At 45.6% G+C, this 25,355-nt stretch overlaps 1 protein-coding gene across 1 annotated transcript in view; it reads right to left on the bottom strand.

The window, feature by feature from the left end:
• Window positions 1–16,668: 16,668 nt before the first annotated feature.
• LOC142748847 (vitamin D3 hydroxylase-associated protein-like) overlaps window positions 16,669–25,355 on the bottom strand; it is a 33,881-nt gene continuing 25,194 nt past the window's right edge. Inside the window, exons 12-16 of the mRNA XM_075856154.1 lie at window positions 21,425–21,464; window positions 20,893–21,001; window positions 20,253–20,398; window positions 19,285–19,448; window positions 16,669–16,921 (exon numbers count right to left, since the gene is read on the bottom strand). Of these exons, the coding sequence (XP_075712269.1) occupies window positions 19,323–19,448; window positions 20,253–20,398; window positions 20,893–21,001; window positions 21,425–21,464 (421 nt within the window). The 3' untranslated portion in view covers window positions 16,669–16,921; window positions 19,285–19,322. The remainder of the gene's footprint in view (window positions 16,922–19,284; window positions 19,449–20,252; window positions 20,399–20,892; window positions 21,002–21,424; window positions 21,465–25,355) is intronic.

Here is a 25,355-nt window from a genome sequence, read left to right as displayed (position 1 = left end):
GACAGCTGCTCCTGATCCACCGACAAGCGCTGCACCTCCCGGCGTCGACTGCGTCTCTGCGGCCGTGAGGATCTCCTCGACGACCTCCTCCATGATCCGGATGATGCGGACGTCGTCGCAGACGAGGAGGAGAAACCATCACTGGAAGACGAGGAATACCGTCGACCACGCCTCTTCCCGTCACCTGACCTGCGACGTCCATGATGGCCGTGCCGGCGATGTCCACCAGCCCGGCGTTTCCTCCCTCGCCTGGAACGCTCCCTTCTTGGACCTGCAGGAGAGAAAGATGACAAGGCAGGAGAAGGGCAAATAGCATCCAAAACACCCTCACTCCTATCTTTCCTAGCACACTCCCCCCCTGCCCCTGACCCGTGCTGACAGGGGCCCGGGGGGGACCGGGGTGGAGAAGCGACAGGCACCGCAGAAGCCCCCGCCCCCTGGCTGGGCTGCTTGCTCACCGTCCGCCTCCCCGCACCCGCCGCCATCTTCTTTTTTCGTGCGCCGCCATCTTGTGTCCTGGCTGCACTGCGCCTGCCAGGACGTCCCGCCCCTGTTCCCCCCGCCGCCAATTCTGGCTGCGTAGAGAACAGCACGGGGAAAGATGGCGCCGACCCCGGCTGCACACAGGCCCCAGAAGCAAGTCCCAGCTCCTGTGAACATGCCGCATGGTAAGCGACCATGTCGGACCAGTCGCCTGAATCCGCCATATTCACCCCACTGTCACGATAGTCGGCCGCTGCCTCCGCGCCCGCATCAGCAGCTCGAGGCGGGTTGTACCGTGCCCGTGCCGGTTTAACAGCCGCCCTCTTACCGCCATGGGGAAGGACGCCAGCGCGACGAGTGGACGGGGGGGAGGGGGGCACTATGTCGACCGACGAAGCACCCGTCGACATAGGCCTAGGGGACCTGCTGGGACCACCGCATGACTGTGCAGCAGTCACAGCACCCCTCATAGCAACAGGGCTAGGGCTCAGTCGAACCGGAGGGCGTGTAACGCGCTGCGGCCTACCTCGGGTAGCCGCTCCCGACTGTTCCGTGCCCCGCTCAGCTCCTCGCTTCTCTCCTTCCTCCAACAGGGATTCCAGCCAGGCAGGTCCCTCCAACGCTACCCGCTGTGCCACCTTCCGCAACAGTTCTTCTGCCATCTTCTTAACGACCACGCTCTGCATCTCCACAGCAGCAGCAAAGGTGTTTCTTCCACTGCAGCTTGAAGGTAAGAGGGCTTCCTGCTCCAAACCTCTGCCTTATATCTTCTTAACCACGCCCCTCTTACCCCTTGTTGACCAATCCTGATCCTGGGCATTATTTTAAACCGTTCCATCCTTTCTTAACCCCTTGCAGTCCCTGACACTCTCCCTAGGCGCTTCAGTGTCTACAAAACGAACAGCTGAGTTTTGCTCCTTTCTTATGAGAAAGCCGTAACCGCCATACTACCAGCAGATCATTGTTTTATGTCTTTTAAACTGTGAATTGTTTGTGTGTTTAGTTTTTAATGCATATACTCTCTTAGTAGGTATGAGATGTATTGGCCAGTATCCAGTAAAGGCATCCTTGTCCCTTGACTAAAGCCCTGTATAATTGGACGACCCATCATGTTGCGAATCTCGAAGAGGATAATGTATATCCAGGACTCGATTTGTGTAACCTGCTTGTGATCTTGTTCTCATCTTTGCATAAATATATATTTTTTTGCTGTCTGTCTGTTTACAGACAACTCTATATGACTGTTTATTATGGAACAGTCTTTTATACGAAAATAGTCTACATGTGACTTGCGTACGATTTTTTATTATTTTTTATTTTTATTATATTTTGTTTGTATAATTGCATCAGCACTTTAGTTGCCTGTCGTATTCACAGACAACCTTACATGACTGTTGCTTTTGGTAACAGTCTCTAACATATGTATTTTATGCACCATTTATATTTAAATATTTATGTGTTTGTTCATGGTGTTTACTTGGTATATGTTTTCTGAAGACTTATGTATCTTTGATGTTGAGGGTTGTCATATTATTGAATGTGAGGCATAGATGTGTCCATAATTTCATTATATTCACTTATTAATTTATATATATATATATATATATACTTTTCCCATAGTACTCTTGCAGTCGAATATATATAATTGATTATTTATTTATCTAACTTAATGGGGTTTTTTTTTTAGGTATCACTGTTCTAAGAAATAAATGGTTCTCTCTCTTTTTCCGTTTTTTTGTTCAATACTATGCAATATGAGCAGCGTTCCGGTAGAAATCGGCCCCTAATGAGGTACACAACAAAAAAACATCTGCTGGGTAAAAACGAATCAGATGTAAATCATCTGTATTTCCTGGTCAACTTCACCAAATTGTGAAGATAGAGAGATTATGCAGCATTAAAAAGGGTTATGATATGTCCCAATTATACTTACCTGCACGTAGTGTTCTGTTCTGTCCAATCGGGTGCGCGCCTCTGACGTGTGCAACCGGGACTGGGTGAGGCCACGCCCGTCCCTCCTAGAGTGCGGTGCGCATGTCCGGATCATCTGGTACGCGACCAGAGACCGGATGTGCGCCGCAGCACTGGAGGACGGAAGTGGGGCATGCCACACTTCCGGTTTCGCCGTCGGATGCGCGCCAATTACGCTTGGACGGGACAGAACACAGATAGAATACACCTGGGTAGATAGGGTATATAGGGTGCCCCCTGGCCAGACACACTACACCCCCTTGAGGAAGCGGACATCTGCAAAACGCGCGTCGGGGCGCACACAGTGACCACCAGGACCTAGCCTAAGGACTTTTTATGGGTAAGACCATCCTAGCAATCCTTTCACACAGGGTCCGCTTCAGACCCATTACCTTCATTTTTTGATGTCTGTTTTCGGGACCATTCATGCCCTTTAAACAGCATCAGAGACTGTAAATAGATCTAACTAGTCTCATGCTACACTAGTGTTAGTCTTACCCCAAACCTATACGTTAAAGGTTTATTATACATACCTTGGCTTTCCTGACGTGTCTCTATGTCATTTTGTGATTGAGTTCTCCTACTGTTATACGTCTTTTAAATGTTTGTCCATTATGTATATTTAAATAAAGTTTTGTATTGATACTTTTCAAATATATATTGGCTATAGACTCTGTTCTTCTCATGTTTATATATGTATCATAGAGTTGCCTCATTAACAGATATGGGAGGTTGTTCCCAGGAAAATTACCTAGCCCAATAATACTACTTGCTTTTGGATACCATTAGTTATAACCGATACTGTTATAGCCTATGGGTGACTGATTCCACTGTTAGGCATTTGTCACCGGGATCCATCATCAATGTTCCCTCTAAGTCTTGGCAGCTCCTGAGCGGGGCAGTTAGGGAGAAGGGCAAGTCTCCATCAATGGTGGACGATCTGATGACCAAAAGTAATACCCCCAGTAAACGCTAATATAGCGACTAAATAAGAGAATAAGAAAACGTATAATATTACAAGTACAGAAGTAAAATAGATGACAGTTATAAACACCAATGATAGGCATCAATGAAAGAATCCCTCATTACACCACTGTCCTTATAGATAGCACCACACAGACCCTCCTGTATACAGCATCACACACAGCCCCCTGTAGATAGCATCACACAGCCCCCCTGTAAATAGCGCCACACCCCCGCCCCTGTAGAGAGCGCCAGATACAGCCCCTCCTGTAGATATCATCACAGACCACTTGTAGATAGCGCTATACAGCCGCCCTGTAGATAGCACGACACTGACCCCCTATAGATAGCGTCATACAGCCGGGGTAGATAGCGCCACACACAGCCCTCTCCCTCTTGTAAATAGTGCCACACAGCCCCCATTGTATATAGTGAGACACAGCCCCCCTCTCTTGTCTATAGTGTCACACAGCCACACCATATATATAGTGCCACACAGCCACCCCATGTATATAGTGCCAAACAGCCTCCCCTTGTATATAGTGCCACACAGCCTCCCCCCGTGTATATGCAATGCCGCATATATATAGTGTGTTACACAGCAATCCCACCCCTCATGTATATTGCCACATAGCACCCCCACAAAAAATAATATTGTACTTATCTTGCCCAGTTCCCGCAACGGACAGAGCGCTGCACTGCCTTGCGGGTGGGACGCATGCGTAGACCAGTGTGATGCAGTGACGTCATCATGCCAGCCTGTGCAGGGTGCCTTCTAAGCACCATAAAGGCTGCAGTCCTAACTTGACCTGCAGCCTAGAGTATTCATTTGTAGCTGCATCCTGAGGACGCAGTTACAAGTGAATATGGCTGTCACTAGCACCAGGGCCCCCTCTGCTGCTAGCAATGCCACTGCATCCCCCCGCCACCCGTGCAAGTGTGGCAGCATTAAAAATTAGTGAGCGGGGGGACCGTGTAAGGTGTGCACTATATAGGGAACACTGTCCATCAATTATAGGCTATTATGATATGCAATTAATGTATTAAAGCAGTTGAAAAGTTGATGACGTGTAAGTTGAACAGATATCTGTGACAAATATCTCTGACCATACAACAGCATATGTCACCTACAGGCTCCCATGTTAAAAAATGTATACCGAGGGGTAAAAGATTTTTCCCCGATATTACGTTATATGGAACAGTGTAGTAAATTACGCTATTGCATTCTTAAAAAAAGATTTGACAGTACTTCTTTCTTTTTGGGAGTAAGCACACTCACGGAGGATGGGGACGTCGATACCACTGGAGTCCCCCAGAGAGAGGTAGTGCCTGAACCAACGTTAATCCACTCGACCGTCTATGCACCTCTGTCAGTTACAGCGTGAGATTACACTTCTGTCCTCCTAGTTGTGCCATGGGTATCAAGACAACTATCCGAACCTTCCGCCTCGAATCACAGCCAACTTATTAGGGTGCAAAAGCAGAAATATATCCGGTCACCATTCACAATTATGTCCTTAGTCCATTGACTCTTTGCCCCATTTAGGTTCCTTGCTCCCAGTCTTCTTGCTGATACACTTTAACAACTTTATACAGGACTCTATATTCAATAGTAGATATATTCACCTTTTCTGTTCGTCACAGGGACACAGGCTTAAATCTATATAATCAGAAGTAACCGGGTCGTAGCGAAGACGGTCTCAAAGTCTTACTATAATTCTCAAGTGGGGTAACCCGGTCTCTGTGTACTATATACTTATTAGTAGTTCCACATCAACGACATTACGGCCTAGCTAGCAAAGGCGGATGGGAAAAACACTTATCTCAGGTGTAATTTATTTCCAGGAAGCCACCTAGAGTTGATCCCCAATTCCCTCCTCGTGCTTCCCCTCTAGACTGTAGCTTCTAGTGAGATACCGACCAGCTCCTCTTCCCTGCGGTACCTTTTCCTCAGTAATGGCCTTTTCCCCCTCAGCAGCATATCTCCCTGCTCTCACTCTCTACAGCTTCGCGCCCTTCTCTCCCACGCGCTTCCACTCCCCCTTCTCTAAATCCTGACGTCACAACTCTTGTCGCTCCGCCTCCCTAATCCCTCATCAGTCAGACAAAACCTCATTCCGTCATTCTGTGAGGGAAGGCGCCATTGTCATGACATACTACGCAGCGAGCGTCGTTGCCATGACAACACCGACGCTTCTTCAACTACGCCGGGAGTCTAACTCCCATCTGCAGCGCCTGTGTCCCTGCGCGACAGGGCACATAAATTTAATGTTCTCCCCCTAACACCTCCCCAATGGCTGACAAGTGCATTCCTCGAAACTAAATTTCGTAGTCCTGCAAGTACGCCGGCTGGTGCCGACGACTACCTTTCTGGGGGTAACAAAGTTCTGTACTCACTTCAGGTGAGCGTTCTGTGGTCAATGATTCCCCTGGTGTAGCAGAACTCTCTGCTGGAAGTAATAGCCACCAGTTATCTTCCACGGTGTTCCCAGACACCCTGTTTTCTTCCTCCGACCGTAGCAAAGGGGCTGCATCTGGAGCCGGGAACGTTCATGGTCTTAGAAGGTTTCGGTAAAGATTCTTACTTGGTCCCCGATCATCTTCAGGTCGTACCTCGTACACTGGCAAATTGGAGTCCAGGCGTTTAATCACCATATACGGTCTCTTTTCCCAGCGAGGTTGCAGTTTACGCCATCGAGACGCTCCTTTGTTCCGAACTAACACTTGGTCTCCAGTGTGAAAAGCTCAATATTGTTCAATCGCAGCGAGTAGTCCCTCTGTGGGGTGGGCCTTTTGTGCTGGTTTTGTCCAGAAAATTTATTTTTTCTTCTTTGTTGATACGGAGTATAACCGGTAGCCCGATGTTATTGTAGGCCCACACTAAGTCATCCACATATTCAGGCCAGCATTCTTGCTGTTCGTCCCTCAGAGTTTTTAACGGACCGAGTAAGGTACGGTTGAACCTTTCACAAGCCCCATTGCCTTGTGGGTGATATATTCTTGATTTCCGGATGCCATGTAGTACACATATTTCACGTATGAGATTCAACTCAAAATTCAGCCCTTGATCAGACAAGAGTCGTTTTGGACAACCATAGGGACGGATGACATATTTCCACAAAGCGGCCGCGGTCATCGGTATGGTCTGATCTCGGGCAGGGATCACATCTGCAATTTTGTAAAAATGGTCTAGGCATACCAGCGGATATTTCTGCCCAGACGTGACTTCCTGAATTGTTCAAAAGTCCACCGCCAGTAGTTCTAGTGGATCACTCGCCACGATGATCATTGGATACTCCCGCTGCTCCACCGCATTGTGTATCACACACTCTGCACAGTCTTCATATATACCTCTCATTATTTCCTCCAGGCTTGGAGCATAAAAAAGATTACGAATTATCTGAACAGTTTTTCCACCGCAAAATGGCCTCTCCTCTCATGTATCCACTTGCACACGCATTTCACATCTACCATGGGTAACACTAACTGCCATATTTCCTGATGTTCCCACGGTGCCCACACACATCTATACAATACTCCCTCATGATGTTCTAACCATTCTAATTATCGAGCCAATGCTTTAGCTGGTGATAACATCCTGCTTCTCTCTGCTGCCATTGGTCTTCTCTTCTGAAGTACCCACTGGTTTAAAATTTGGATGTTTTTGTTCCGTTGTTGTTGCTCCCTCCATTTGGCTCGATCATACATTTCAGTAAGGCTATTAACTTCTTGTACCACTGCAACCATTCGTTTCTTCTCCATCTCCTCCCGTTCATCATCTAACTCTCCGTCAGGGGCCTCACAAAGCTGTCGAGAGAGTGCATCGGCATTGGTGGGGTTCTTGCAAAGCTTGTAGCGGATCATATAGCTGAATCGGGCAAATCGTGCTACCCATCGATGTCCCATTGCCCCTAACATAGCAGTACCGAGATAGCCAGAGGGTTGTTACACGTGTAAATCTCCACTTGACTTCAAACAAGTTATTCCGCAAATTGTTCTGTGACGGCCCACACGATGGCCAAATGTTATAGCCTAACTGTAATTCGTCAGGTTTCGTTCTAATGGTCGTAGGCTGCGGCTACCATATGCGATGACGCACTCCACGTCCCACTGTTTTTGGGCTAGCACAGCTCCTAGTCCCTTCTGGCTGGAATCGGTGTATAGCCAGAATGTTTGACTAAAATCGGCAAAAGCGAGGATAGGTCCTGTCACGAGTCAGGTTTACAGTTCTTCAAATGCTGCTTACTACGTATTAGTAGTTCCAGATCAACGCCATTACGGCCTAGCTAGCAAAGGAGGATGGGAAAGACACGGTAGCAGTGTCTGTCCAAACCGAGGCGCAGACGGATGGAGATAGAATTCGGCTTGACGATCATGCTCGGGGCGAGGTTTACGTCTGTTTTGAGGGCCCTTTAGGGGCTCACCTTAAGCAGGAGGTCCGTGACCGGATTTTGAAGGACGAGTACGTGGAAATTTTTTCTCTTCTGCCGCTTGCTAAATTCAATTTGGATAAGGGCAAGCGGGATGAGAGTAAGAAGGAGGAAGAGGAACGTCGGCGGTATAGGCTTATCCCGCAGACGTTCGTCAATTGGTGGCAAGCTTTTGCTATTTTGGCAAGCGTGATCGGAGAAAAGGCGCCGGAAAATTGCTCGGCGTTGTTTTGTTATTTTGATGCCATCGGGGAGGCCTATCGGGCATACGGGGGTCAGGTGGCTCGTTTTGTCCAGGTATCAATTTGGTGCTGTATTTAAAAAATGCTTGGCTGAGGTTGGCGTGGGGCAGGGGTATTACTCGTTTCACTCGTTCAGGATCGGCGCTGCTACTGAAGCGGGGCATTGGGGGTTGGATGATGAGGGTGTGCGTCGCATGGGCCGGTGGGAGTCCAATAAGTTTCGGACTTACGTGCGCCCTCATTTGTTGTGAGTGGGTAATTTTGCTTTGATTGTTTTTCATGTGAGGTGCTTGTTCTTTCTTTTCAGATCATTGCCCTTGTTTAGTGTGGCTTTTAGGACACTCTTTTGTGCACTGGGGGGCACTGCGGGCGGACGTTCGCCAAGATGGCCGCCAACTTCGCATTCCGTGGCACGATGCGGTTTTACGCTGGCTGGGATTCCGAGGTATGTTATGGAGCCGGGTACTGACCGAATTTCAAACATACTCTCAGTTAGATAGGGTTCCAGAGGTTCTGGTGTTACATGTGGGGGGGAATGATCTGGGGGTGCGCCCGTTTCGTGAGTTAGTGCGGGATATTAAACACGATTTATTGTGTTTATGGGCATCTTATCCACGCCTAGTGATTGTTTGGTCGGACATAGTTCCGAGGAAGTTTTGGCGTTTAGCGAGATCAGTCGAGAGGGTTAACAAAGCCCGCATTAAGGTAAACCGGGCGGTGTCACATTTCGTTGCTAAGAACGGTGGCATTTGTGTTCGACACAGGGACTTGGAGTCAGGAGTCGGAAATTATTGGAGGAGTGATGGGGTACATTTGACTGAGGTTGGAATTGATTTGTGGAGCCTGGCATTAGCAGAAGGAATTGAGAGGGCGGTGTTGGTTTGGAGGGACTCACAGGCTTAAGGTGGTCAAGGCCTGTTTCGCTGTGGCGGGGGGAGTCCTTGAGGTTGGTCAGTATACAAAATGGTGGGGGGGGTCGCATCCGGGGTATGCGTCCCCCAAAACGGTAGATCATTTGAAGACTTCATAGGGTGTTATCCCTTTGAAGTGGTCTTCTGGTGGAAGGTATATCATTTGAAGACTTCATCGGGTGTTATCCCCTTGAAGTGGTCTTCTGGTGGTTGGAGCCATCTGCAGGGGTGAGCGGTGCCTCCGAGCTGGTTTACGGCTGGAGGTAAATAGTTGGTGGTGGTTTGCAGATGGCTAATTAAAAGGAAATCGGAAAAATGGCTTCAAGGACTTCCCCTGCTCTGTTTAGTGTTAAAAAATGTTAATTGTTATTTCTGATTCTGACCCATGTTGGGTCATGTGAATTATAGGAGGAATTCTCTGGTCGAATTCCTAAAGGAGTTATCCGAATGTTTCGGATTAAATTGCATTTCAAAATAATGTCAATTAATAAACGGCTGCTGTGGCCATTTCACATCCAACCTCAGTTGTCACGTGTCTTTATTGGAAGGGAAAGGGGAATAAAAGGTTAACATGGTTAATTAGCACATGACTCTACTTAGGCCAGTCATGGCCTCTACCGCCTCAGCAGCGTATCGCCCTTCTCTCCGGCTCGCTTCCGCTCCCCCTGCTCTAAGTTCCTGACGTCACGACTCTCTCGTTGCTCCGCCTCCCTAATCCCTCATCAGTCCGACGGAACCTCGTTCCGTCGTTTGTGAGGTAAGGTGCTGTTGTCATAACACACGATGCTGCGAGCGTTGTCGCCATGACACCATCGACGCTTCCTCAACTCCGTCGGGAGTCTAGCTCCCGTCTGCAGCGCCTGTGTCCCTGCGCGACAGGGAACATTAATTGAATGTTCTCCCCCTAACATGCCCTGTATAACTGACACGTATAACTGCAGCGACATGCTGAACATACAACCATTAGACAAGAAATAAGATAGTGTCACGTTGTGTTCCCACTGGGCCGTACAGCCTTGACGGTATGGCAGCTGGCCAACAGGGCGCAGGTCACAGTCTATAGTTCATATAGTGCACCTGTGGCAGCTCGGACAGTAGCAAGGCTAGCTCGGCTGGGACTAGGCAGCAGGTAGATGTCAGACGTGGAGCAGCAGGACAGGCGTGGAATACAGCACAGCATGACTACTGCTCAGCACGCCACTTGACCAGGATAGGACGGGATACAGGTACGGGGAACACTAGGAACTAGGAGACCATTTGCATAGACAAACTTTGGGTATGACAACAACGCTCTGACATGGGAGGAAGATGCACAGCACTTCTTATAGCAGAGGGTGCTCTGGGAGCAATCAGCTCAATCTCCCACCTGTCTGCACTTTGGCTTCTTAAGTCTGGACTGAGCGCACCCAGGTGGTCACTGTGGAATAAGATGGCCGTAGACATCTCTGGAGAGAAGGGCGTTGACTGGATGGAAGGAGTTTGTGTTCAGCGACCACGGACGTTACAGATCGATAGATAGATCGATCGATCGAAAGCAAAAAAGTTGGGATGCAATCTTCTATTTGTCCACAAGATGTCAGTCTTGTAGCATAAAAATAGTAAATGTACATTTTTAAGTGCACCTCCTGTTGGTTGTAGTGATATTTATTGTGCGTTCTGTCGCGTGATGAAGAAGTATTAAGTCAACATTTAAGCCCTGAGGTTTCCACGTATGATACCTAAAAATCCATTCTAATTCTTTATTTTTGAGTATTCTAATCCTATCATCCCTTCGTGTAAGTGCAAGAACATTATCAATAATTTGGAAATGGATTGGCTTCTCTGTGTGTTTGACATCAATTCACTGTAAATATTGGTTTATATGTAGTTTTCCCTCGGGTTTAAATCTAAAATTCACTGTATTTCGTATCACAAGGGATATATCCTATTAACACCATCTAGCAATGGTTCATTCCTTTATTATCTTGGCATGAACAAATTATAATGTGTCTTTATTACTAGTGCATGTGCACTTTACATTAACACCATAAACGTAGTAAGATAGATCAATGAATTTTAATCGCTGCCTGTCTAAAACAAAAATTCCTCTATATCTTTTTGTATTTTTTATATGTTTAATATTTATATAGATTTTATATTATTAAAATAATTATTTCATTATTTATTAGTACAATTAATATTCTTGCTATTCCCAACCCAATGGATCAAATGAGTTTCAATCACTGCCTGTCAGGAAAAAAAAGCAGCGTCAATCGCTGCCTGTCTGAAACAAAAATTCCTATATATTTTTAATTTTTTGTGTATTTTGTCTTTATATAAATTTCATATTTTTATAATAATTATTTATTAATGCAGTGGATATGCTTGCTATTCCACTCTGTTTCCAAACTCCTAGCACCTATGTTGCAAAGAGGGTTGCAGGAGATATAGCACTCATACAAGCAGGCGCTATTGACTATCTATCTACTACCAGCCCTACGCGTTTCTTTACTGGGTTGTGTCTCTGCCGTAAATCATCAGGGGCTTGCAGAGTCAGAGTGTTGTAGCGTCTAGCATTCTAGAAATGTTCAATTTATTAGATGTATTAAACAAGAATCTTATAAAGGTGAAGTCTCCACCCCCGTCAGGAATCACCGTCTGCTACAGCCTATGAGGGATGACACATCAGTGCTAAGTCCCGCCCTGTTGGAAAAGAAGTGTTCAATGTATTAGATGTATTAACCCCTTCCCGACATTTGCCGTATGGGTACGCCATGGAAAGCCATGACTTCCCCCAAATTGCCGTACCCATACACCAAATGTTTGGCACCAGCTCAGAAGCTGAGCCGGTGCCATCATCGCCGGATCTCAGCTGTATCTTACAGCTGACATCCGACTGTAACGGCAGGGAATGAAATTAGCTTCGATCCCCGCCATTAACCCCTTAAGTGCAGCGCTGAAACGCGAGTGCTGCACTTAAGGTGTTTGCAGCTCATCGGAACCCCAGCAATGAAATTGCCGGGGTTCCGGTGGCTGCAATGGCAACCGGAGGCCTAATACTGGCCTTCCGGTCTGCCTAGCACTGAAGCCGGTCAAGGCCTGATCGGCTTCCGTAGCCGCCAGGAAGATGGCGCCGGCCCAGGAGCTGCTCCGGCGTCATCAGCGGTGGAAGTCATCTGTATGTTACAGCTGACATCCACCTGTAACGGCAGGAACCGGAGCTAGCTCCGATCCCTGCCATTAACCCCTTCGATGCAGCAATCGAAAGCGATTGCTACATCGTAGCGGTTACGAGCAGATCGCCAGCCCTGACAGGCAATCAGGACTGGCGACTGCTGCTATGGAAACAAGAGACACAATGGCCTCCTGCTCTGCCATTACGGAAGCCGATTAGGCCCCGCCGGGAGGTGAAGCCTAATCGGCTTGCTGTCAGTGAATAACTGACAGATCTAATACATTGCACAATCTGACAGCTCCACCTTCAAGTCCCCTAGTGGAACTTGAGAAAAAGTGTAAAAAAAATAAAAGTGAAAAAAATTAAAGTTTGAAAACCATAAAAGTTTCAAGTAATAAAATAAAACACAATCCCCCTTTTACTCTTATCAAGTCCTTTATTACTGAAAAAAAAGTAAACCATACGTATTTGTTATCACTGCGACTGTAACGACCTGAGGTATCAAAATATTATAGTATTTATTGCACGTAGTGAACAGCGTAAAAAAAAAACGTAAAAAACTATACCAGAGTTTCTGTTTTTTGCCCTACAAATACAGGAATAAAAAAAAGTGATCAAAAAGTTGCATGTATCCAAAAATGGTACCTATAAAAACTATAGCTCGTCTCGCAAAAAACAAGCCCTCATACACCTCCGTTGACAAAAAAAATTAAGTTATGGTTCCCACAACTTGGCGACAGCAAAAATACATTCTTTTTACAAAAGTAGTTTTATTGTGCAAAAAGTTGTAAAAGATAAAAAAGTCCTATAAAATAGGTATCGCCGGAATCGTACTGACCCGCAGAATAAAGGTAACATGTAATTTATAACGCATGGTGAACGCTGTATAAAAAAACCTAAATAAAAATATGCCAGAATTGCGTTTATTTGTTTATCTGGCCTCCCAAAAAATAGGATAAAAGGTGATCAAAAAGTCGCATGTACCCCAAAATGGTACCAATAATAACTACAGCTCGTCCCGCAAAAAAAAACCCTCATACCGCTACGTCTATGAAAAATAAAATTAGTTAAGGCTCCAATAAGTCAGGAAATTAAAAATATGCAGTTGTGCCGGCCCGAGGGGAACATTTCTTCTGTTAAGAGGCGATTTATCTAGGACCTAAAATTAGGGAACCAGGAAGGGGAGGGCCCAAACATATCCGCTGGAAGCGAGGGCGCCCGTATTATACCAGGACAACACTTCCCAGCAAAATTCCCCAAACTGCAAAGGTGCAGAGTGTGGACTAAAAGGGGGATAAGAAAGGACGCCATATATCAGTGCGACACCGGCCTGTGCAGAAAGGATTGCTTCACAGCGTAACACACATCTATGGATCATTTTGTTTACCCCATTATTATACCACCTGACTATGCCCCTGATGTACTCTGCCCGGCTTACATGTACCCCCACATTATAAATTAAAACACCAGCAATACTCAAAACAAATCTACTACCAAGCCAAATCCGCTCTCCAAAAGCCAAATGGCGTTCCCTCCCATCTGAACCCTACAGCGTGCCCAAACAGCAGTTTCCTTCCACATATATGGCATAGTCATACCCAGGAGAACCCTTTTAACAATTTTTTTGGGTGTGTGTCTACAGTGACATAAGCTGGGCATAACATATTTGCCACTGAAATGGCATATCTAGGGAAAAATATAAATTTTTACTTTGCACCATCCGCAGCGCATTCATCTATGGAAAAGACCTGTGGGGTGAAAATGCTCACTACACCCCTTAATAAATGCCATGAGGGGTGTAGTTGCCAAATGGGGTCACTTCTCAGGGGTTTCTTTTTATTATTTCACATCAGAGCCTCTGCAATTGTGAACCAAGACTTTGTAAATCGCCAAATTAGGCCTCAATTTCGCATGGTGCTCTTTCACTCCTGAGCCTGGTCGAACGTCCAGGCAAAAGATTAGGGCCACATGTAGGGTGTTTCTAAAACCGGGAAACACCGCATAATAATTAGAGAGCTGTCTTGTTATGGTGGCACAAGCTGGGCACCACATATTGGCATATCTATGAAAAAAATCCCATTTTCACTCTGCAACATCGAGTGCACACTAATTTCTACAAAACACCTGCAGGGTTAACATGCTTACTACACCACTAGGTAAATGCATTGAGGGGTGTAGTTTCCAAAATGGGGTCACTTCTGGGGGTTTCCACTGCTTTGGTCCCAGAGGCGCCCAGAAACCAATCCAGCAAAATCTGCACTCCAAATGACGCTCCTTCCATTCTGAGCCCTGCCGTGTGACCAAACAGCAGTTTATGACCACATATGGGGTATTGCCATACTCGGGAGAAATTGCTTTACAAATGTTGGGTTCTTTTTTTTCCTTTATTTGTTGAGAAAATGAAAAATTTTGCGCTAGAGCTACGTCTTATTGAAGAAAAAGGTTTATATTTTCACTGCCCAATTCTAATAAATTCTATGAAACATCTATGGGGTCTAAATGCTTACTACACCCCTAGATGAATTCCTCAAGGGGTGTAGTTTCCTAAATGGAGTCACTTTTTGGGCATTTTCATTGTTTTGTCCCCACCGGGGCTTTGCAAATGTGACCTGGCCTCCGCAAAACATTCCTTCTAAATGTGATCTCCAAAAGCCAAATAGTGCTCTTTCCATTCTAAGCCCTGCCGTGTGTTCAAACAGCCGTTTATTACCACATGTGGGGTATTGCTTTACTCGGAAGAAATTGCTTTACAAATTTTGTGGTGCGTTTTCTCCTTCAGCCTTTGTGGAAATGAGAAAAAATTAGCTAAACCTACATTTTCTTTGAAAAAAAAATGTAGATTTTTATTTTCAGGGCCTACTTCCAATAATTTCTGTGAAAAACCTGTGGGGTCAAAACGCTCACTATACCCCAAGATAATTTCCTCAATGGGTATAGTTTCCAAAATGGGGTCATTTGTGGGGGGTTTCCACTGTTTTGTCTCCTCAGGGGCTTTGTAAATGTGACATGGCCTCCGCAAACCATTCCTGCTAAATGTGAACTCCAAAAGCCAAATGGTGCTCCATCCCTTCTAAGCCCTGCCGTGGGTCCAAACATCCGTTTATGACCACATGTGGGGTATTGTTTTACTCGGGAGAAATTGGTGGTGCTTTTTCTGCTTTAGTCCTTGTGGAAATTAGAAATAAAATTGCTAAACCTACATTTTCTTTGAAAAAAAAAAAAATGGATATTAATTTTCACGGCCTACTTCCAATAATTTCTGTAAAAATTATGTGCAGTCAAAATGCTCACTATACCCTAGATAATTTCCGAGGTGTGTAGTTTCGGAATGGGGTCACTTTTGGGGGATTTACACTGTTTTGGCACCGCAAGAGCCCTTCAAACCTGACATGGTGCCTAAAATATATTGTAATAAAAATAAGGGCCCAAAATTCACTAGGTACTCCTTTGCTTCTGAGGCTGGTGCTTCAGTCCAGTAGCACGCTAGGGCCGCATGTGGAATATTTCCTAAAACTGCAGAACCTGGGCAATAAATATTACGTTGCGTGTCTCTGGTAAAACTTACTGTGTTACAAAAAAAATGGATTAAAAATTTATTTCTGCAAAAAAATATGAAATTTGTAAATTTCACCTCTAAATGCTGTTTTGACTACTTTGAGGGGTGAAGTTTTTAAAATGGGGTGACTTTTTGGGGGTTTCTAATATGCAAGGCCCTCAAAGCCACTTCACAACTGAACTGGCCCCTGTAAAAATGGCCTTTTGAAATTTTCTTGAAAATGTGAGAAATTGCTGCTAAAGTTCTAAGCCTTGTGATGTCATAGAAAAATAAAAGGATGTTCAAAAAACGATACCAATCTAAAGTAGACATATGGGGGATGTTAATTAGCAACAATTTTGTGTGGTATAACTGCCTGTCTTACAAGCAGATACATTTAAATTGAGAAAAATTCAAATTTTTGCAATTTTTCACTAAATTTTGGTGTTTTTCACAATACTGAACATATCGAGCAAATTTTGCCAGTAACTTAAAGTGCAATGTGTCACGAGAAAACTCAGAATCACTTGGATAGGTGAAAGTATTCCGATGTGTGATTACCACATAAAGTGAAACATGTCAGATTTGAAAAATGAGGCTCTGTCAGGAAGGTGAAAAGTGGCTAAAGAGGGAAGGGGTTAATCATTCTCTGGTAGAGCGACTTGTGTGCTGAGGGCCGTTGTCTTGCTGCATGACCCACGATCTCTTGAGATTCAGCTCACAGACGCGTCCAAACATTTTTCTATTTGGTGTACAGATGGACTGCCCCCCTCCAGGTCCCTCTGTCCCCCCCTCAGCCAGGCCCCTCTGTCCTCCCCCTCCAGGTCTCTCTGTATCCCGCTCCAGGTCCCTCTGTCCCCCCTCCCTCCTGGTCCCTCTGTCACCCCTCTCCAGGTCTCTCTGTATCCCCCTACAGATACAAAAGTCTATCTACGAGACGTCCCCAGGAAGTGAATGACTTCTAGTCGTTTTAGTGGCAATGTCTTCATGTTTAATCTGAAAGGTTCTGAGCGCAATATTCAGTCGATCACATCAATACACCGTGACATACAGTCATAGGGGGAGACAAGATCGTCTTTATTGCGGTTTACCGTCTCCCTGTTCTCTCAGTTACGATGTCATATTTCTTCTCTTCTGTATCCTAGCAACAATATCACGTGAAGCCGAACCACCGAGTCGTCATCTCCGTGCTGGAACAATCAGGATCAAGACCGTGGATCTCCGGAGTGTAACTAGAAACATATAAATAGTATATATATTATATACATCATTCCACAGCGAGACACCCACATGACACTCTACTCTGGATATCAGGACGTCACCATGTTCCAGGTTTTGTACTTATTATTCATTGATTTATTGAACCAGTGAATTTCTATTTTATGTGTTTTTAACTTTACAAATGAATATTTCCTTATTGTATTTATTTAATAATTTTGCACTTTGTGTTTTTTTCCAGGGCAACGTTCACCCCCCCCCCCCCACAGTGGGAGGAGGGGAACGGAGCAGAGTCTGCTTGCTAGCGCCTTTTTCCTTTTGAATGTTTAACCGTCAACCAGAACCCCACAATGTATGTCTCCTCTGACCTGAAGGGGTCGTGTGAACCCCGAAAACAGTCTGTCATAGAGCACAGTAAAGCCTGGACAGCAATTTCCAGCCTGGAGCGACTGTTCTACTACTGAGGGTTGTACCGACGTGCGCCCTGCTCTTTTATCTTCAAGATGCCCGGCGCGATGGCCATCAATCGCTAACGAGGAAACCGGCACTGGCAGCACCCTCATATCTACAGTGGCGCTTCAAAGTTTGTGATCCCTTCAGGATTTTCGACATCAGATTTTCACACAAGTTTTAAAAGTTGAGAAACAAATCAAACAAATGAGTCAATATTAGACTTGGTCATCTATCTATTGACGAAAATGATTCAATATCTGTGAGCGATAAAAGTAAGTGAACCTCTGCTCTGTGTCCGGTGTGACGCCTTGTGCAGCATCTAAACGTCTCCCGTAATTGTTGATCAGTCCTCCATATCGGCTGGGAGGATTTGAGCCCATTCCCCTGTACAATACAGCTTCACCTCTGCTATGTTGGTGGTTTCCTCCCATGAACTCCTCGCTTCAGGTCCTTCCACAACATTTCTATTGGATTACGGTCAGGACTTTGACTTGGCCATTCCACAACTTTCACTTTCTTCTTCCTTAACCATTCCCTGGTAGAGCGACGTGTGTGCTGAGGGCCGTTGTCTTGCTGCATGACCCACGATCTCTTGAGATTCAGCTGATGAACAGACGTCCTGACATTTTTCCTTAGAATTTGCTGGAATAATTCATTGTTTTATAATGACGGCGGCCGTCCTGGCCCAGATGCAGCAAAACAGTCCCAAACCAGAATACCACCACAACCACCACCACCACCAATATGGAGAGCAGCGGCGTTCTCCCTGCTCTGCTGCCATGCACACCATTGTTGGTCATGGTCCTCCGGATGGGGGACTCATGTACATTAACATCAGCTGATATGAGAAAGATCTTCAGTTGCTTAGAGATTTCCTTGGGTTCCTTTGTGACCTTGCGGACTATTATATGCCTCGCTCTTGGCCTGATCTTTGTTGGTCGATCACTCCGGGGGAGGGTAATGATGGTCTTGAATTGCCTCCATTTGTACATAATCTCTCTGACTGTGGATTGTGGAGTCTGAACTCTGTAGAGATGGTTTTGACACCTTCTCCAGCAGCAACAAGTCTTCTCCTGAGCACCTCAGAAATCTCCTTCTTTGTGTCATGCTCATGTGTTGTGATGATGAGAGTGATAGATCCCGGGTTTTTACATAGAACAGGTCGCCCGCTCACACCGGATTGTCATCCCATGGGTTAAAAATACCCGACTCTAATGTCACCTTCATCTTGTCCTTCACATACTTTTGCCACTCCCAAATATTGGATCATTTTCTTCTATAGATAAATGACCAGGTCTAATATTGTTGACTTATTTGTGTGATTTGATTCTCTTTATCCACTTCTAAGACTTGTGTGAAATCTCATGTAGTTTTAGGTCAAATATATGTGGAAATATAGAAAATTCCAAAAGGGATCACAAACTATCAAGCACCACTTGTATGCTCAAACATAGCATTGTAACTACACGCCATGGTGGCAGTCACCCTTTTTTCCCAGTGCCTCATAAGCATATTCATCAACATCCATAGTTACATAGTTATATAGTTACATAGTTAGTACGGCTGAAAAAAGACACATGTCCATCAAGTTCAACCAAGATCATCAGTTTTCATTCGTGTCCATCATCCATGTCCATCATCAGTCATCATCCATATCTATCATCGCTTATCATGCATGTTCATCTTTCATACTCATCATCAGTTATTATTCACACACACGATCAACGATCTCCGGAAACACTGCATCAAATATTCAGGAGAGATGCTGTATAACATTCACATCTATGAACTTCAGTGGCTGCTTCATTCTGGTAACAGATCACCTGAGAGCTGAGCTCGAGTAGTCAGCGACCAACAACCCCCTCCCCCACAGGAAGTGGAATAGAAAGAGTTAAGCTCTAGAGATGAAGTTCAGCTATAAAACCTTCAGCCGCTGCTCCACGCTCCGGATGTGCTTCCCTCTTATCCCTTGCAGTGGCGGCTGCTCAAGGTCTCAATCTCCTTCATGAGGCGCAGGCAGAGTTCATCCTGATAGGGGAGGGCCACACACTGGACAGACAAGGGCAGACCCACCCCGCCTTCAACAGCCTGCAGAGACAACACGTACAAAGAGTCACAGGGAAGGCAGAGTAGGCCGTTGCCTAGAGCTCCATTATGGGGGTTGCATGAAAAAAATAAATCTCCACTGTGTTGGAGCGACATTGTATGATACCACACCTGCTTCTCGGATGTGGAAGTTACGGAGTTAATCAGGGCTAATAGCATATGACAGGTATCATGCGGAGACTGAGGGGGGTGTCACATTTTAGTAACCCTGGGCACCAAGAGAGCTTGCCCGCCCCACACATCATTTATGGCAGGGGGCCACACTGGGATCTTGTGCCCCATTCCTGACCCTCCCACCCCATTACTAACATAGGCGTACATAGCAGGACCCTGGAGCCGGTGAGAGTGCTATGGGGGCACTGTGACTGGCACATTAGTATTAGGCTTTGTTGTACACCTATATTATGGTCACTGCTACGTGGGACACAATTTATGGATAATTCTGTGTGGTCGGGCTGATCTTATTTCTGTACTGGTACTACGATTGTGCCTACACTTCTACATGGACATTACCATGTAGAATACCTCCAAGCTGGCACCAATAATACAGGGATCATTGGCAGCGGGAGCATTTGTTGTAGAGCATGCGTCTCTGCTTCCATGGCCAAGGCTCCTGAGTGAGAGCCAGCCATAATTGTAGCTCCTAAAGGAGAGTTATCTGGCCACCCATAGGACCCAGGATCTGCCCCAAGAGTTACCAGCAGACAAGCAGGACAAATACTCCCATCAGGTATATGGGCCTTTCCCAGTGCCACCCCATCTCATGCATGCTGCCCTGATATTCACCTTTTTGAAGAACTTGTCCCAGGGGTCATTGCCGTAGCCCCTGTAATGCTTCAGTTCCTCCTCATCTTCTGCAGTGACCGAACCAACAGGGACAACTCCAGCCGGAAAATTTAGAAGGTTGTAGAGCATGGTGTAGGAGACTGCACCTGGGGGAGACATAAGTGGGACCTCATCAGTTCTGCGGCACCATTCCTGGTTTTGTTACTTAACAAGCCTGGACCTCTCTGTGTCTCCACATGCCAGGGCAGGCGTGGACTCTCAGATCTTCTGGGATTGTGTCTGGGATTCTGTGGATTGCCTCCACATTGCTCTGGTGCCGGTGTGTGAGGATGGAGGGGGTTGTAGTCCCCAGATTCAGTGGTTCTCTGGTCTCTTGTACATCTGCCCTTTAGGTTTCCACACACGGCAGCTTCAGAGGTAACAGAGAACAAATCAATAAGTAAGAACCGTCTACAGAGCAACGTTCCGGCAGTGGAGTAGATATAGGGGTCTCAGTTGCAACTGGGCCCCGAACCAGGGGGATCCATGGCCCCTCGCACCATGTCTATCACAGTTACTGTAGTAAACTACACGGGCACCTGTAACATTGTACAGCCATTATATGTGCAGTAGCTCCTGACAACAGGGACCATATATTTACCGAGCAGTCTCCCCGCATAGCCAGTATTGAAGGCTGGACCCAACATGGGACAGAGAACCACGTCCAGACTCAACTTCCGCCATTCACTGATGAATTCTGTCCGGTAATCCTGGAGGAACATGGGCGCTACATCAGTTATATATGTAATGAGGGCCACATCAGTTATATATGTAATGGGGCCACATCTGTTATATGTAATGGGGCCACATCTGTTATATGTAATGGGGCCACATCTGTTATATAAGCAATGGGGTGAAATGTTATATATTTGTAGGGGTTCTAGAGCAGGCAGCGGAGAGAAAATCCAGTTTGACTTTTGTGCAGCGTGTCAACGCCTTGTGTTCTTTCCCTATTATTTGGTCGCTCCCACTTAACATTACAGTGATTCCATAATGGGAATGAGGGAAGACGTTGCTAGTTACGCAGTGTTTGGTTATGTGTGTAGATTTACTAGGTGTGAACTTGCACCTTAAAAGGAGCTGAACAGAGAAATGCTGTCCGTGCGTGTCTTATTTACTGTTACATTCTGTACCTGCAGCTCTATGTGATGCGCCCAATGATCCTTCACAGACCTAGATGGGAAAGAGTGGTACAAACACATTAATAATGCACAATAGTTGTAGGAGGACAACAATGGGTGTGAGGATGAGGATGGGTGTAGGAGGACTAGGATGGGTGTGTGGATGAGTATGAGTGTAGGAGGACAACGATGGGTGTGAGGATGAGTATGAGGATGGATGTAGGAGGACAACGATGGGTGTGAGGAGGAGTACGAGGATGGGTGCAGGAGGACAACAATGGGTGTGAGGATGTGTGGAAGAGTATGAGGATGTGTGCAGGAGGACTACGATGGGTGTATGGAGGGGATTAAGACAATAATGGGTGTAGGAGGATTGAAGTAGGAGGACAACAATGGGTGTATGGAGGTGAGGAAGAATAGGAGGATGGGTGTAGGAGGACCATGATGGGTCTATGAGGGTGAGGAAGATTATGAGGATGTGTGTTGAAGGACAATGATGGGTGTAGGAGGACAACGATGGGTGTATGGGGGGTGAGGATAAGTATGAGGCAAGGTGTTTGAGGAGTTGTGTATATGAGGATGGGTGTATGAGGAGGAGTGTGAAGATGGTGTATGTGTATGAGGAAGAGGATGAGTTTATGGGGATTAGTCTGAAAATGGGCGTATGTGGACATGGGTACATGAGGGGGGGAGTGTAAGACTCGACAAGAGGGCAGCCCTTCTAGACCTAAATTTTAACCAATAGGCCGGACAGAATATCAGGTTGGGGGTCACCTAGGGAATAGTGACCACGACATAATAGCTCTTCATTTATTCTTTAACCCCTTGTGGACACAGCCTAGGTTTTCAAATCTGACGTGTCTCTATGTGGTAATAACGTGGGAATGCTTTTACTTATCTAAGTGATTCGAAGATTCTTTTCTCGTTACACATTGGACTTTAGGTTAGTAAAAAAAAAAAAAATAGGACGATAAGTTCAAGATTCATGTGTGAAAAACACCAAAATTTAGAGAAAATTAGCAAAAATTTGCATTTTTCGAAATTTTCATGTATCTACTTGTATGGCGGACAGTAATAATCACACGTAATAGTTACTTGTTCACATCCCCATATCTCTACTTCAAAAAACTATGCAATTATAAACATTGTTTTATTTTTCTAGGACGTCACAAGGTTTACAACTTTAGCAGCAAATTCTCACATCTTCAAGAAAACTTCAAAAGGCTATTTTTTCAGGGACCAGTTCAGTTGTGAAGTGGCTTTGAGGGCCTTATATATTAGAAAGTCCCCATAAATCCCCAATATGTAAATGCTGCACCCCTCAAAGTATTTAAAACAGCATTCAGAAAGTATTTTAACCCTTTAGGCGTTTCACAGGAATTAAAGCAAAGTGGAGGCGAAATTTACAAAATTTATTTATTTTTGCCGAAATGCATTTGGAATATTTTTTCCCCTGTAACACAGAAAGTTTTACCCAAGGAACGCAACTCAATATTTATTGCCCAAATTCTGCAGTTTTTAGAAATATCCCACATGTGGCCCTAGTGGGACTGGACTGAAACACTGGCCTCAGAAGTAAGGGAGCACCTAGTAGATTTTGGGGCCTCCTTTCTATTAGAAAATATTTTAGGTGCCATCTCAGGTTTGAAAAGGTCTGGTTGTGCGAAAACCCTCAAAAAGACACCATTTTGGAAACTACACTCCCAAGGAATTAATCTAGGGGTATAGTTGGCATTTTGACTCCACTGGGGTTTTTTTTCAGAATCTAGTGCAATTATGATGTGACATTAAAACTTACATTTTTTCGGATAAAACGTGGACATTCAATTTTTATAAGGAATAACGGAGAAAAAGCACCCCAACATTTGAAGAGCAATTTCTCCCGATTATGGCAATATCCCATATGTGGTAATAAACTGCTTTTTGGACACACGGCGGGGCTCAGAAGGCAAGGAGCGCTATTTGGCTTTTGAAGCTCAAGTTTTGCTGGAATCGGTTTTGGGTGTCCTGTTGCATTTGCAAAGCCCCTGAGGGACCAAAACAGTGAAAACCCCCAAAAGTGACCCAATTTTGGAAATTAAAGCCCTCAAGGAATTTATCGAGGGATATAGTGAGCATTTAGACCCCACAGGTTTTTTGCTGAACTTAGTGGATTTAGGAAGTGAAAATGAATATCAACATTTTTTACACTAAAATGTTGCATTTTTTTTCATTTCCACAAGGCATAAAGGAGAAAAAGCCGCACAAAATTTGTAAAACAACTTCTCCCGAGTACGGCATTACCCCATATGTGATCATAAACTGCTGTTTGGGCACATTGCAGGGCTCAGAAAGGTAGGAGCGCTATTTGGCATGCCGATTTTGCTGATTTGATTTTTGGGCGCAATGTCGCATTTACAAAACCCTGAGGTGCCAGAGTGCAGTGGAAGCCCCAAAAAGTGGCACAATTTTCGAAACTATACCCCTCAAGGAATTTATCATTTGCCTGGACATATGACAGGGCTCAGAAGTGAAGAGCAACATGCGCATTTGAGGCCTGTTTTGGTTATTTTCACAGCAGTGGCCCACAATTGCAGGGCTCTGAGGTCCAATAGTAAAACAAACCCCGAAGTTGTGACCCCTATCTTGGAAACTACTAAAGTAGGGCATATTAAGGGGTGCAGTGAGCATTTTGACCCAACGTGTTTTTGCATAGGAAATTAATGCATAGCGGATGATGCAAAGTAAAAATAAATTTTTCCGCTGATATGCCATTTTAGTGCACAATATGTTGTGCCCAGTTTGTGCCACTGAAGACAAATACCTCAAAATGTTAAGCAGGAGGAGAGCGCGAAGATGAGCACGCGGGGAGGAGAGCGCGAAGATGAGCACGCGGGGAGGAGAGCGCGAAGATGAGCACGCGGGGAGGAGAGCGCGAAGATGAGCACGCGGGGAGGAGAGCGCGAAGATGAGCACGCGGGGAGGAGAGCGCGAAGATGAGCACGCGGGGAGGAGAGCGCGAAGATGAGCACGCGGGGAGGAGAGCGCGAAGATGAATATGAGGACCCCCAGACGAAGGCTCTCAGGCGAAACGTAAGTCGGGTGTGACGCCAGACAGAACAAATCTATGGGTAAGTTGCTTATACTATATATCCACATATACTTGTTATGTAACCATTTATTTGGGTCTGGTGTTGACTGCATCTTTGCCTTCAAATGATTACTCAAACTTGGGACTCTGCATATTATCTAGAACACATGACATGTCTCCTGGCTTTATATATCTCATACATTATGTAGAGCACTGAATGTGCTTTCATGCTTGCAGTTACTCCAAGCCTTACTCCTGATACTTCCAAAACACATATGTTTATTTATTATCCAACTATTGACAACTGTCTGGCCACATCTGCTTCACACTGTGGTCATCATCTTTGATTTTAATGTGTGTTTTTTTATATTTTGTACCAATAAAATGATATATTTTATCAGTATAAGCATGGTTTTGACTCAAATTTTAGGTTTTTATTCTGAAGATGAGGAGGAGTACGTGATGAGGAATATGAGGAGTAGTGTGTGCGTAGAGGGGCACGAGGAGCAGTGCGTGAGGAGGAATATGAGGAGTGTGTGCGTAGAGGGGCACGAGGAGCAGTGCGTGAGGATGAATATGAGGATGAGCGCGTGAGGCGGAGTGCGTGAGGATGAATATGAGGATGCGCGCGTGAGGCGGAGGGCGAGGATGAATATGAGGATGAGCGCGTGAGGCGGAGTGCGTGAGGATGAATATGAGGATGAGCGCGTGAGGCGGAGTGCGTGAGGATGAGCGCGTGAGGAGGAGCGCGTGAGGATGAATATGAGGATGAGCGCGTGAGGATGAATATGAGGAGGAGTGTGTGAGGATGAATATGAGGAGGAGTGCGTGAGGATGAATATGAGGAGGAGTGCATGCGTGTGTGGGAAGAGG

The sequence above is a fragment of the Rhinoderma darwinii genome, chromosome 1 (assembly GCF_050947455.1).
Source record: "Rhinoderma darwinii isolate aRhiDar2 chromosome 1, aRhiDar2.hap1, whole genome shotgun sequence".
NCBI lineage: Eukaryota > Metazoa > Chordata > Amphibia > Anura > Rhinodermatidae > Rhinoderma > Rhinoderma darwinii.
This window is presented reverse-complemented; position numbering and strand designations above follow the sequence as displayed.